General features: G+C 39.5%; 1 protein-coding gene across 1 annotated transcript in view; it reads left to right on the top strand.

The window, feature by feature from the left end:
- Positions 1 to 14,952, top strand: part of LOC134747672 (dopamine D2-like receptor) — a 45,934-nt gene that overhangs the window by 15,986 nt on the left and 14,996 nt on the right. The window contains exons 2-3 of the mRNA XM_063682281.1: positions 6,842 to 6,951; positions 9,159 to 9,411. Coding sequence (XP_063538351.1) covers positions 6,842 to 6,951; positions 9,159 to 9,411 — 363 coding nt within the window. The remainder of the gene's footprint in view (positions 1 to 6,841; positions 6,952 to 9,158; positions 9,412 to 14,952) is intronic.

The following is a 14,952-nucleotide window of genomic DNA, read 5'->3' on the forward strand; positions in this document are numbered from 1 at the left end:
ATAAAAGCTTGAAATAAAGGCTATTACTAGTCTACTAGCTTAACAAATAGAAAATAAGCAATACCTATGTCTCAATAAAGTGTGGTGCCCTGCTTCCTCGCCTGGTGGGTCGCGTAGTCAATAAAAGGGTACAGCGGGGACTTTCAAAGTGTCATAGACCATAAACCAGTAAAAATTCATAATGAATGAGCGGCAGCTGATTTTCACGAGGCTTCATATTCCTTTAACTACTTTACTATTAGCTTGGGGTAAAAATGTCTAATATATATGTAAGTATGCTTAATAAATATGGTTTCTTATAATATGTTTGTGGTTTTGTATTTTGTATTGTTTTGAAAGTCCGTGCACTCTTGCGGATAAAATGCAACTTTCTCGCCAGTTTTTGTCGAAAAGAGAGTCTTTACGAAATGGTGTGAGTTTACGAGGCAGTCTCCATAGCCTATGTACGCCTGCGACTCCAGAGGAGCTACATACGCGTTGCCGACCCTAACACTCGTTGAGCTCTGGCAACCTTACCACAGATTAATAAATAGATGTCCTAACCTCGTCCTGCCCAATGTGCTCAATTAACTTTTTTTGTACGGTTCCTGCCCAGGAAATCCATAAACGGAACAAAAGTGTCCTTAATTGAGAACATTGGGCAGAAACCGGAAGATCTTTAAAAATGCTTGGGCAGGACGACGCTAGTAGCCGCTGCCACATTTATATTTTTGAACACGAGAAAGCTACGTTTTCAAACTAGTAGCAAGTTCTCGCAATCGCGAAATTAGTTTTATTGTTGAGGTTTCCCATTAAATTAGACGGCACTGCGTGATGTCGGAGCGGAGAGTAATTTGACGAACTAAAGTAAAACTATGAAAACGGATTATATCGCGTATATTGAATTTATAATACATCCCGACGTTTCGAACTCTTTACAGCGTTCGTGGTCATCGGGATACTCACGGGTCACCCGTTTTATTTCATGAGTAACTATCGCGGTAACCGAAGACAATATTATGAACTAAAGTAAATTTTAAAACGATGTAATGGAATTTTCTATCTTTAGGTAGCTTGGCTTTGGAAATGCGATATTACGGTTATATCATTGAAAAGAATTAACAACCGATTTTAGGCGTTTAATTAGTTTTTTGTAATTTTTGGTTTAGATGTATGGTTATTATGATTTTATAAAAGTAACTTTGGAGCTTAATTTATACACCGTGTTTTTTTACTCTGTTGATTTTAACGGTGCAATCATGAGCCTGAAGGGGCCCGCTGACTATCAGTCCGCCGGACGATATCGGCATGTCAGTTGTTCGGAACTGTCAAATTTTTGTTCTAACTGACAGGACGATATCGTCCGGCGGACTGATAGTCAGTGGGCCCCTTTAGGGTGGTACACGTTTATTGGAAAGATTCAAACTAGCCTGAACACACGCCACCCCTTATTTTGTTACACCTATTATGTTGATGAAATACGCCAAGTTTTGTAACGCAAAGTCGACTACAAATAGGTGCTCAACGACTTTGAATTTTTTAATGTTGTATGAAAGCCAAAAAAAACTGATTTTTATTAAAGTATTTTTGAAGTAAAACTTCTTTAGGCGCGACTAGTGGGTAACTCAGATTTTTTTTCTGACGGAATTAACGCTCAATAGTGACACACGCACAATAGGACACACACACACGTCAAAGTGCCAACATAGCGATAAACGTCAAAGAAATTTTACTTCAATCGCGCGTAGATTTAACACTTTTTTACTCTGTTTAAACATATGATTTATGAGTTATAAAGTAGAGAAACGTTTTATTTCTATTTTTTATAATTTTTTCAGGACTTTTTGATGACGATGAAAGTTGCACATGAAGCAAAAGGACCCTTCTCTGATGGAAAGCCACATATTACGTTATTTCATTGTTTTATTATAATTAAAATTGTATTAAATTTAAATAGTGTCTTACGTAAACAAGTTTGGGAACAAATCAAATTATTTTATTAAATATTTTGATTTGTGTTTTTTAAAGTAGTCACACTACTATATATAAATTAAAAACTGTAATAGATGTCATATATTAAAGAAAAAGTGACGAAGCCCTCCAGTGGCCTTCACCACTGGAGGGCTTCGTCACTTTTTCTTTAATATATGACATCTATTACAGTTTTTTAGTGTCTTACGTCTTTACTCTAATATTACCTAAGCTGTTAAGCTACTGACGGCTTATGCCATTATGGCTTATGCATTAGGGCTTAAGCTAATCCATCCGCCAGGAGTCGAAGCTTAAATATTTACGTGAAATAACTGTTTTTGAAAAAGTATAACAAAATCTCAAAAACAATTAGAAATATTGCGTTATTATACGTGATTAATAAGTGAAAAATAAAGTACGTAGCCTTAACAATTCCCCGTTTGCATAAAAGTCCCTCATTCTGTTCCACCCGATACGAGTATATATGTGACGTTTTCACGTAAAAGGTACGACATTGTCGCTTTACGATAAGAATGAAATTATATAATAACCTGTCAGAGCGTCCTTATGGCAAGCGACAAAGTGGTACCTTTTGCTTGAAGACGACACATATCACAAAGTAAGTAAAACCATAGAGTAACTTATACTAAAGCGGTACTGTCATAGTAAATTTTGTAAACCCAGTAAATTCACTGCCATCTGTCGACACACTTTAAAACTTAAAATGGAGATTTATAAAAATACGATAAAATGTATTTAAATATAGATAAATGTTTTTTTTTATTTGCATTAATTATTTTTATGATTATGACCCATGTTCTTTCACTGATATGCGTTAAAATTGTTAATAATTTGTAAATAACAAACGAAACCGTCAACGCCATCTATACGACTGTAGGCCAAAACTAGTAGCGCCCTCTGAACGAGAATCAAATTTTCTTGATTTTCGAGGCACGTTTTTTCCTTAGACTGTATCCATCTATTACGGAGTTATATCTATCTTTGGTAAAACAAATAAATAAGAAGTAGCCAAAAGCAAAAAGCTCGTAATAAATGAGGTCTCACTTGGGCTTTCAGAGCCGCTTTGTGCCGTTACTGCGATATCTTTTGTATGAGGGTCTCCGAGGAAAAACATCGCGGGCATGAATGGCTGTGGGTGGTTTACTACCTTTTTGGAAAGACGGAAGAGGAATTATGGCCGAGTGAGTAGCATTCGGGAGTTATCTATCTACTTATTTAATAAAAACCGGACAAGTGCGAGTCGGACTCGCCCACCGAGGGTTCCGTACTTTTAGTATTTGTTGTTATAGCGGCAACAGAAATACATCATCTGTGAAAATTTCAACTGTATAGCTATCACGGTTCATGAGATACAGCCTGGTGACAGACAGTCAGACGGACAGACAGACAGACGGACAGATAGACTGACGGACAGAGGAGTCTTAGTCGAACTGGTCCTTTAGGGCCGATGCCGATACAGACGGACTGCAAGCCGACTGCAAGTACTGCAACTTGTATGTTCTTGCACGATCTTGTTACAGCTAGTTGATTGTTGATACGCCAAGTTAATGCGTTGTCTATTTAGATACACGTCTGGATTCCTTTACGTCGATAAACATTCCCCGCATATTTCACGATACACTCCATTTCCGTATCCATGTTTAGGAGAGAAGTGGCATGATGGAGCCAGGTTTTAAAAGAGCTATATTATTTTGCTAGTTTTGGAAATAATATTCTTATTATATTATTATTGTGATGAACGTATTGAATCCAGGGTCCCGTTTCTCAAAAGCTTGTAACTTGTAATACAAGCGGATGTCACTTTTTGACAGTTTTTGTTAGAAAGGGACAAGCTACAAGCTTTTGAGATACGGACCCCTGGAGTGTGCTGAGTTAGAAGAGTGCCAATCGTTTACGCTCCGTAACGAACGAAACGCAACTATCTCTATCGCACTAATATGGTAGTGATAGAGATTACTGTATCGTTCGCTACGGAGCGAACGATGGGCATCTTGGCTAGACACCAAGGTCAGATAGCAATCACTTTCGTAAAAATGAGTGCCTACGTCAATTCTTGGGATTATGTTGCCGAGCCAACCCCAGGCTTTCTCCCTCTCTAAGTGAGCCGTGGCAATAATGCCGGGACAACGATAGACGGATAGTGACAAAATTGACAAATTGGATGCGATGCATCGCGACACTCGCAAGTATTTTAATGACTACATTTCCACATTTCTAATGCGAACTGCCAAGGAGTGGAACGCCCTGCTCGAGTCTGTGTTTCCGCATGAATACAATCTGGGGCTCTTCAAGGCAAGAGTTAATAGGTATCTCATAGGTAAGCGTGCTCCACCGTAGACCGCATCATCACTTACCATCAGGTGGGATCGTGGTCAAACGCCTGCCTATTCATCATAAAAAAAAAAAACTAACGCAGCGTACTACGTAGGCGAACACGAAGCGAAGCGATGCGGCGCGAGGTGAATCAATCCTTTGATACCTATAGAAGTGTCCTACGTGGGCGATCTCGTTGTGAACGTTGACTGTGAAAAACAGTCTTAAGGTTGACTCACGTTAGACCGGGCCGTGACCGGGCCGGAGCTTCCGGCGCTTCGTTTTCTAAGGAAAGCATCACGTGATCATCTGTCATGTCATAGAAAAGTAAGCGCCGGAAGCTCCGGCCCGGTCACGGCCCGGTCTAACGTGAGTCATCCTTTATTTTTACCCGTGTTTTATACTGACCCCACCTGTTGTTGTTTGTGTAAATAAATATTATTTACACAAACAATGATAACATTTATTTTCTATTCTTTTTTGCTCCGTAATGCCCGGAACTTCGAAACTACAAAAGTTCCCTAAATCTTGGACCCGCAATAAACGTAAAAGCAATTTTATAGCACAAAATAAACAATTTATGAGCACATTGATCAAAGAGGACCCAAAGGGGCGGTATTCGACATTACAAATCTTATGATATAACCGCTGTATCTTAAAATATACGATAAATCCCTATTAATAACTATTGAAACAACACTTTAAAACGCAACATTAAAAACAAGTTCAAGTGGCACAATCAGTTCCTTTTACGTGTCTAAATATAAAAAAAATACCCCGACAAAATTACAAGAATGCCATCTAGTGAGTAAAAAGTGTAAGCACCTATTTTTTATGAAGCAGAAACGTCGTTTTATATTGAAAGAAAAATTAAAAATTCACCAGTCTGGGCTTCTGCTAAGGCTCCGTAGCTCAGTTGGTATCAGTACTGGACCGGTGTTCCAAAATGTCGCAACTTCAAGTCCTGTCCTGTCCTGGAGTTGGTGAATTTTCCCTTTAAAATATTATTTTAGTAAAATCCTGTAAGAATTTATCTACAGCTAACCTTTATCGAAACCCGTAAACAATTCAGCCGTTTTCACTTGGAACATGGATCCAAAACGTTATTAGTATGAGTTAATGTTATGCAACTTTCCTGTGGACATTATAAAATAAATGGAGTTTAAAGGCAGTAAAAATTTTCTTCCTTCCTTCCAACCTTCTTCTTCCAAAAAGCTGTATGACTAAAGCCTCATTAAAATCTACCCAAAACAGTAACTTTCGTATTGTTAACAGGAAATACTCCAGTTTTCCATAACATTTTTGACTCACACTATTTGTGTAGAGAAACAGACACTTCTCATCCTAAATGCAGGTATACCGTCTGCGCTCCGTCGGGGGTATTAATATGTATACGGGCATTTATATTTAAAGTTGTACGGTGTTGTACCTCCAACTTGCATTTTAGATTTTGGAATTTTTATATTATTTAAACTCACCAGCTCTTTCGATCCTAATAGTTACGAGAAAAAAAGTTTTCTCAAAATTTCATAAAAAATTTTTTGTCCGTTTTGTTACGGTCATAGAAGGTTGTATTGTTGATTGTTTTTTCTTAGAAAAAAATGGAAAATCTCGTGATGCTGAGTAAAAGTAATATAAAAATTCCCAATTCTAACACAAAAGTTTTGGTACAACTTTAAATAGAAATGCCCATACATGTCACTAGTTCTCAACAAAACAAGTCGAATTTTCTCCAATGTTCTCGTTTCACAATACATTTGATGATGTTTGGCTACATTTTACATCGCTATAATTTACGTGAACTGAATAGGGAATATTACGCGAAACTCTGCGCCACTACCACAATCCATCAGAATCTGAGAGTCTACCGCGAAACAAGAAAATCGAAATTTCGTTATCTAACCTCTATCACTCTCGCATATTCGAGCGATAAAGAGTCAGATAACTAAATTCCGATTTTCGCGTTTCCCGGTAGGCGCTTTGTAAACAAACCGCCTTGATGCATTAATGTCATATTTTATTATACCTACTTATGTTAAAACATGTCAACAAACAGTTTAAGGCACAATATGTATAAGTTACTCTATGGTTCACGATAGGTGCTAGTGCTGCACTCTGGCGGCAGAATTTAGTCACAATATTTAGATCACTACGGTTAGATATGTCTCACGATAGTTTAATTTCGATTAATATTCTGTCACACCTGAACGAAGATATTAGAATTAGTTTAGGACAGCGATTGCTGGTTTAGGACGATAGTTGGGAGCTCTTGGACTATAAGTAATTGGGTGTATTTACGGCACCTAATGCTTAATTTTGTGACATTTTCAACCAAAAGGTACCACATTGTCGCTTGTCAATAAGGTTGATTTTCAATTGAAGCTATATGGAAATAGCGCCTTAACGACAACCGACAATAAGTACCCTTTTGACTGAGAATTGCACTTTGTGACGTGTTTAAGGTCTTAAGATTGATTATACTGTATTTCACTTTTACTGTGTGTATTTTACTGAAGAGGATGTTAATGATGATGCTAAATTAAATATTTTGTTCCAGTTTAATGGAGCATGGGGGCTGCCCGCCGTGGTGTGTGACTGTTACATCGCCATGGACGTGACATGCTCCACATCTAGCATATTCAACTTAGTCGCAATCTCTGTTGACAGGTGAGCGACTAGTAGTCTAAAATGTAAAATGTATTCCAGTTTAATGAAGCGTGTAGCCGTGGTGTGTGACTGTTACATCGCCATGGACGTGACATGCTCCACATCTAGCATATTCAACTTAGACGCAATCTCTGTTGACAGGTGAGCGACTTGTAGTCTAAAATGTATTCTAGTTTAATGGAGCGTGTAGCCGTCGTGTGTGACTGCTACATCGCCATGGACGTGACATGCTCCACATCTAGCATATTCAACTTAGTCGCAATCTCTGTTGACAGGTGAGCGACTTGTAGTCTAAAATGTATTCTAGTTTAATGGAGCGTGTAGCCGTCGTGTGTGACTGCTACATCGCCATGGACGTGACATGCTCCACATCTAGCATATTCAACTTAGTCGCAATCTCTGTTGACAGGTGAGCGACTGGTAGTCTAAAATGTATTCTAGTTTAATGGAGCCTGTAGCCGTCGTGTGTGTGTGTTTTATAAACTGGAGCTATATAAACTAATTACAGACCTAGATATACCTCATATCATTGTATATGCAAAGTTTCGTTACAATCCAACACGTAGTTTTAAAATGAGAACGAAACTCCGTTTGTATGGGAAGGTGAAATTCGGCCGAGCTTGCCGGGGACTCTTCACCTTTTGGACGCCAATGACCGATATATACGCACCGTAGGTTCAACGCCAAAGACCGATTAATCGGTCATAGGCCACAGAGCAACATAGACCTACGTGCACATGCATAAAGTTCAATTTCAGTTTTGACAGTTTTGTGTTTGACACGGCGTCGAAAAGGGAGTTAGACTCCTTACCTATACTAACTAGTGTGACAGTATCCTAAGATCAAACTGTTATAATATTGATTGGAAGTGCAAAGGCACCTCCACACGAAACACATTTGTATGCAAAAGGCAATTAAACGTGTCTGGACTCTCCTTTATCGTGAGTTAGTGTTAGTGTTATTGTAGAGATACGAGTACCTACTGAAAACAAATTAGTTGAGCTTCATTGCGATTTACATATACTACAGCGTGTGATTTACTTTACTCATTGGCTGCTGGATAAGTGTAACTGGCCTTCATACCAGTACCCGTACCTTGAGTCACTGACAGTGTCAAAACTGACATGTACTCTAACGTCTACGTAATTTACTTTCTATACATCTCGCTCGCACTAACATGTCAGTACGAGCGAGATGCATAGAAAGTAAGTTACGTTCACGCTAGCGTTTATGTCAGTGCCAAACTGATGGTAGCCGTACAGAGGGCCTACCGCGAACCACGTTCGACGTTTTGCCTCTGTCGCCCTTGTAAATCCGTTTTTCAAACTATAACTTGTTACATACATATCAAATGAAAGAGCTCATTGTGCGAATTTCAAATATATTTTTTATGGATAAACAGTTTAGAAGTTATTCAAGAAAAAAGGCAAAAAATTACCATTAAGGGGGGCCAGATAAAGGGGGAGGAAGCAGTGAGGTCCCAAAAGGCCCTAATTCACTAGCTTTCCTCGGTGTCATGCTTCAAAACTTGTATCACCGAATTAATGTGTGTCACCAAATAATGCGAGTTTACCCTAGATAACAGGAAAACCTATAAGAAATATGCAGTCAAGCGTGAGTCGGACTTATTTACTTAGTTTTTGATCCGATTCCTACGGATTTTTCAAAGACATTTCACTCACATTTCACAATAAAAAAATACATTATTAAAAATTGTGTAATGTACGGAACCCTTGGAACGTGAGTCTGACTCGCACTTGGCCGGTTTTAAAATCTTTAATTAACACTCGTCCTTTTTTCTTCTGAAAATACTAGGAAGGATATTTTTAGTTTATGATATTCCATGGCTTGATATAAAAAATGTTATACCTATATTCTCTAGCCGCCCAGAGACCTATATATAATAAGGTCTCCCATTCCGTTATATTTTGAACCTTTATTTTGTCAAATCAAAATCGCATTTCTCTTGGCATGTTTTAACGTGGGGGCGGGTTTCCGTGAAACACGCATAATTAACCGATTTGCAAAACCGAGGTGATTTCATAATTGCTCCGTGAACAAAGTTTTCGGAGCATTTATGAAAAGAAAAATAATAATAAATCGGTTAATTATGCGTGTTTCACGGAAACCGTTGTATCAACTACTACCCCTAAAACTGTGAATATGTCAAAACTTATAATATAATTATTATACTTTATTGTCCACAGATACATCGCAGTAACACAACCAATAAAATACGCGAAACACAAAAGCAACGGCCGAGTATGGACCATGATCTGCATAGCCTGGCTCGTCTCCGGCGGCATCGGGAGCCCCGTGGTCCTCGGTCTGAACAATTCACCGGACAGAAGAGTAGACCAATGCCTCTTCAATAATACGGACTACGTCATTTATTCGTCGCTCGGCAGTTTTTATCTGCCGTGTGTTATTATGATGTTCCTGTATTATAATATATTCAAGGTAAGTTCTTCTAAAGTCCGTTTAAACTGCACAAAAAGGTCTTCTTTGTCGGAGGAGTGAAGTGTATGGCAGCTTAGTAGGGGAGGTGAGTTGTGACAGAGGAGAGTTGTGACATCGTCGATTTTTAGGGTTCCGTACCCAAAGGGTAAAAACGGGACCCTATTACTAAGACTCCGCTGTCCGTCTGTCCGTCCGTCTGTCTGTCACCAGGCTGTATCTCATGAACCGCGATAGTTGACATTTTCACAGATGATGTATTTCTGTTGCCGCTATAACAAGAAATACTAAAAAGTACGGAACTCTCGGTGCGCGAGTCCGACTCTCACTTGGCCGGTTTTTCTTATCTGCCGTGTGTTATTTAATTTCAAGTATTGTCCAGCCTGTTTATCAATTTAATCCCACCTCAAACTCAAAACAACCCGCGCCTGAGTTGGACACTGGACAGTTGCCCTCGTCATATTAATGCCACAGCGTACGATATGGGAACAGCACGGTTACCACGAGTTGGCATTTGACATTTACGTTAGCGACTCCATGAACGCATTCCCTCTCTATCGCACCAATACATCAGTGAGAGCGAAATGGACTGCGATCGAGTTTACGCAGTCGCTAACGTAAAACGTCAAGTGTCACATCGCGGCACTGTAGCCGTACCACTACGGCTACAGTGCCGCGATGTAACCGAGGTCAAACTTACTATTGTAAGTATTATGACTTGTCAGTGACAAGTTGCATGAAGGTATTTTATTTACTAAAGTAGGTACCTAAATCCATATCACACATTCATACATATTATAACTTAAACTGGTAAGTAATAAATAAGCTGTTAAATTAACATCACATCGAAAAACGAAATAAAAAACTTATTTAATGCGCATGGGTGATCAACATTATTATGAATTCGGAAAAAAATAAAAAAACCGTCTATTTAAATCGATATTTTTCTTTTCATTCTTGTATCTTTTCCGTCAATACCCCGGACCCCTTCCCGCCCTGAAAACGAGCATTTCGGTTTTAGCTACATTGTACTTTAATCCATGAGAATTAACATAATCCTCTAAGATTATAAGCATACTTCTTTGAGCCTTTGATTGAGGGGCTGAGCAACACCATGTCGTCAGCATAGCTGAGGCTATTGACGCACGTACCGCCTAGGTGGCATCCGGTACGCAAGGCCCTCAATCGTACTATTAGGTCGTTGATGTAGACACTAAAGACTTAAAGAGGTCCGGGGACGTAAGCCCACCTTGACGCACACCGCATTCTAACCTGTAAACGTTAGAAGCCCCACTTTACAAAGTTAGTTTCTCCGTACCAACACCTCAACAAAGTCCACTACCTCTCTCGCTACAGTTTGTCCCAGGGAATTTTGTAAAACAGTATTTTATTTTATAATAGCCTACGTAGTTGCCGTACTGTTCCAAACGATACACTCTCATCCTTCTGTTCCACGCACGTCAGCCGAAGCCGTCACTGACGTGCCCGTTCCGTCACGTCACTCCTTGGACTCTAACCTCCAAGCGACAAGGTTCAAATTCCTTTGACACATCATATAATGAAATAGACCCGTCTTGTGCATTTGTGGTTACATGGGGTTGTCGTCACGTCGGTCATACCGTTAGGTGAAATGCGTAATCTTGGGATATCCGTATGTTTTACCTGGAAAAAGGTCAGGTAAGGGTAACTGGTATTTTAGACGTCATGCTCGTATGAGTTTATGTAAGCTTGCAGGTAAATCTACAAAATACATTGACAAAAAAATTTACTGTAGCATATTCTTGATATTTTTTTTAACACACGTTTGCAATTGTGTATCAAAGCTTATACTTTTTGTTTGGTTAAATGATTAAAAACTGTAATAGATGTCATATATTAAAGAAAAAGTGACGAAGCCCTCCAGTGGTGAAGGCCGGATTCGAACCGGCGTCTTTAGCTATCGCGGCTAACGCCATGAACCCCTAGGCCACCCCGCCACGGCGGTGCCCGTCCGAATTTCTCGACTATATGCCATCTTAGTAAGACTAGGCGTCTTTGACCAGCTCTAAGGGCAAGCAGTGCGCGCTTGCACCTCCTAAACGAACTCCTTACGGATTTACGTTGTAGCTAGAGAGACTGGTGCTGCCATCTATGAACAAGTTTGGGAACAAATCAAATTATTTTATTAAATATTTTGATTTGTGTTTTTTAAGTAGTCACACTACTATATATAAATTAAAAACTGTGTTAGGAGGTGCAAGCGCGCACTGCTTGCCCTTAGAGCTGGTCAAAGACGCCTAGTCTTACTAAGATGGCATATAGTCGAGAAATTCGGACGGGCACCGCCGTGGCGGGGTGGCCTAGGGGTTCATGGCGTTAGCCGCGATAGCTAAAGACGCCGGTTCGAATCCGGCCTTCACCACTGGAGGGCTTCGTCACTTTTTCTTTAATATATGACATCTATTACAGTTTTTAATTTATATATAGTAGTGTGACTACTTAAAAAACACAAATCAAAATATTTAATAAAATAATTTGATTTGTTCCCAAACTTGTTCATAGATGGCAGCACCAGTCTCTCTAGCTACAACGTAAATCCGTAAGGAGTTCGTTTAGGAGGTGCAAGCGCGCACTGCTTGCCCTTAGAGCTGGTCAAAGACGCCTAGTCTTACTAAGATGGCATATAGTCGAGAAATTCGGACGGGCACCGCCGTGGCGGGGTGGCCTAGGGGTTCATGGCGTTAGCCGCGATAGCTAAAGACGCCGGTTCGAATCCGGCCTTCACCACTGGAGGGCTTCGTCACTTTTTCTTTAATATATGACATCTATTACAGTTTTTAATTTATATATAGTAGTGTGACTACTTAAAAAACACAAATCAAAATATTTAATAAAATAATTTGATTTGTTCCCAAACTTGTTCATAGATGGCAGCACCAGTCTCTCTAGCTACAACGTAAATCCGTAAGGAGTTCGTTTAGGAGGTGCAAGCGCGCACTGCTTGCCCTTAGAGCTGGTCAAAGACGCCTAGTCTTACTAAGATGGCATATAGTCGAGAAATTCGGACGGGCACCGCCGTGGCGGGGTGGCCTAGGGGTTCATGGCGTTAGCCGCGATAGCTAAAGACGCCGGTTCGAATCCGGCCTTCACCACTGGAGGGCTTCGTCACTTTTTCTTTAATATATGACATCTATTACAGTTTTTAATTTATATATAGTAGTGTGACTACTTAAAAAACACAAATCAAAATATTTAATAAAATAATTTGATTTGTTCCCAAACTTGTTCATAGATGGCAGCACCAGTCTCTCTAGCTACAACGTAAATCCGTAAGGAGTTCGTTTAGGAGGTGCAAGCGCGCACTGCTTGCCCTTAGAGCTGGTCAAAGACGCCTAGTCTTACTAAGATGGCATATAGTCGAGAAATTCGGACGGGCACCGCCGTGGCGGGGTGGCCTAGGGGTTCATGGCGTTAGCCGCGATAGCTAAAGACGCCGGTTCGAATCCGGCCTTCACCACTGGAGGGCTTCGTCACTTTTTCTTTAATATATGACATCTATTACAGTTTTTAATTTATATATAGTAGTGTGACTACTTAAAAAACACAAATCAAAATATTTAATAAAATAATTTGATTTGTTCCCAAACTTGTTCATAGATGGCAGCACCAGTCTCTCTAGCTACAACGTAAATCCGTAAGGAGTTCGTTTAGTAGGTGCAAGCGCGCACTGCTTGCCCTTAGAGCTGGTCAAAGACGCCTAGTCTTACTAAGATGGCATATAGTCGAGAAATTCGGACGGGCACCGCCGTGGCGGGGTGGCCTAGGGGTTCATGGCGTTAGCCGCGATAGCTAAAGACGCCGGTTCGAATCCGGCCTTCACCACTGGAGGGCTTCGTCACTTTTTCTTTAATATATGACATCTATTACAGTTTTTAATTTATATATAGTAGTGTGACTACTTAAAAAACACAAATCAAAATATTTAATAAAATAATTTGATTTGTTCCCAAACTTGTTCATAGATGGCAGCACCAGTCTCTCTAGCTACAACGTAAATCCGTAAGGAGTTCGTTTAGGAGGTGCAAGCGCGCACTGCTTGCCCTTAGAGCTGGTCAAAGACGCCTAGTCTTACTAAGATGGCATATAGTCGAGAAATTCGGACGGGCACCGCCGTGGCGGGGTGGCCTAGGGGTTCATGGCGTTAGCCGCGATAGCTAAAGACGCCGGTTCGAATCCGGCCTTCACCACTGGAGGGCTTCGTCACTTTTTCTTTAATATATGACATCTATTACAGTTTTTAATTTATATATAGTAGTGTGACTACTTAAAAAACACAAATCAAAATATTTAATAAAATAATTTGATTTGTTCCCAAACTTGTTCATGGTTAAATGATTGTTGCTTAAATTTTTAAAGATATTTTGTAAAATAGAATAGAATAGATTAGAAATAATTTATTCGTTAGCACAAACACAAAAATAGAAAATTATACAAAACAGAGAAACATAAAAAAGAAAAAGTGCCACGAAATGGTCTCACCCCAGCATGTTGCTGGCGACTTCCAGCGCTGATAGTCCGGTGAGACCATTCGTGTTTCACCGGATGGTACAGCTGTTATATCGGGCCAAACTCAACTTGGCCGTACATTACGCCTGAGATTATAACTAGCGCCATGCGGCAGCTACGTAAACTAAGCTAAAATTACAGCTAAGACAGGTCGATTTTATTAGAACAAATTGAACAAAAGCAATACTGTATCGATCTAGATTTGACTGCTTACAAAACAGTCGCAAGAAGGCGAGAACAAAAATTTTAAAAGTATTTTATTAACAACGACAGACAGACAGACGTACGAGTGAAGGGTTCCGTTTTTTCCTTTTGAGGTACGGAACCCTAATAATAAATTATAAATAGTTATCCGGCAAAAAATGTCGTGAATATCAAGAACCGTTTAAAAGTTTCAACGAACGTTGACTATAGATCAATTCTAAATTGACATTTTGTTAATAACTTAGGCATGCCACTCGTACCAATTTGTTAGCGAAAAGCCTATTCACAATCAGTTAAAATCGTATCAAAACGAGATCAAAACTTAAACAAATTGTTAAATTAGAATCGGCAATATATTTTTTATAGTTTTAGGATACTTAGGATGCTTGCGGTATCTGTATCTACTTTCATCCATGGTCTGCGGTTGAAACAGATAGGTATTAGTTTTTAAACATCGATAAATTCATTAATTTACTGCATAATCCGTTTTCATTGAAATTTCTATAATCATTTTAATACATTGATTGTATTTGGTGTAACAAATATGCGGGTTTAAATGGACAGCTATGATAGTACACGAATGAAATAATATTTAATTATTTGTGTTACAAAGGGGCAAAATTATTATTTAACTCCTCGTGTCCGAGTAAGCGGAAGATCCCAAAATTGATCATCGAGCAAAGCGAGTACCTATTTGTTTTTCAAACACTTGCGACCTCACCATTTGACCCTTACTAGGGTTTACGGTTTCATATACAGGGCTGTCTAACTATACTTTGTGGGGGGGGGGGATAT

The sequence above is a fragment of the Cydia strobilella genome, chromosome 15 (genome assembly GCF_947568885.1).
Source record: "Cydia strobilella chromosome 15, ilCydStro3.1, whole genome shotgun sequence".
Lineage (NCBI taxonomy): Eukaryota > Metazoa > Arthropoda > Insecta > Lepidoptera > Tortricidae > Cydia > Cydia strobilella.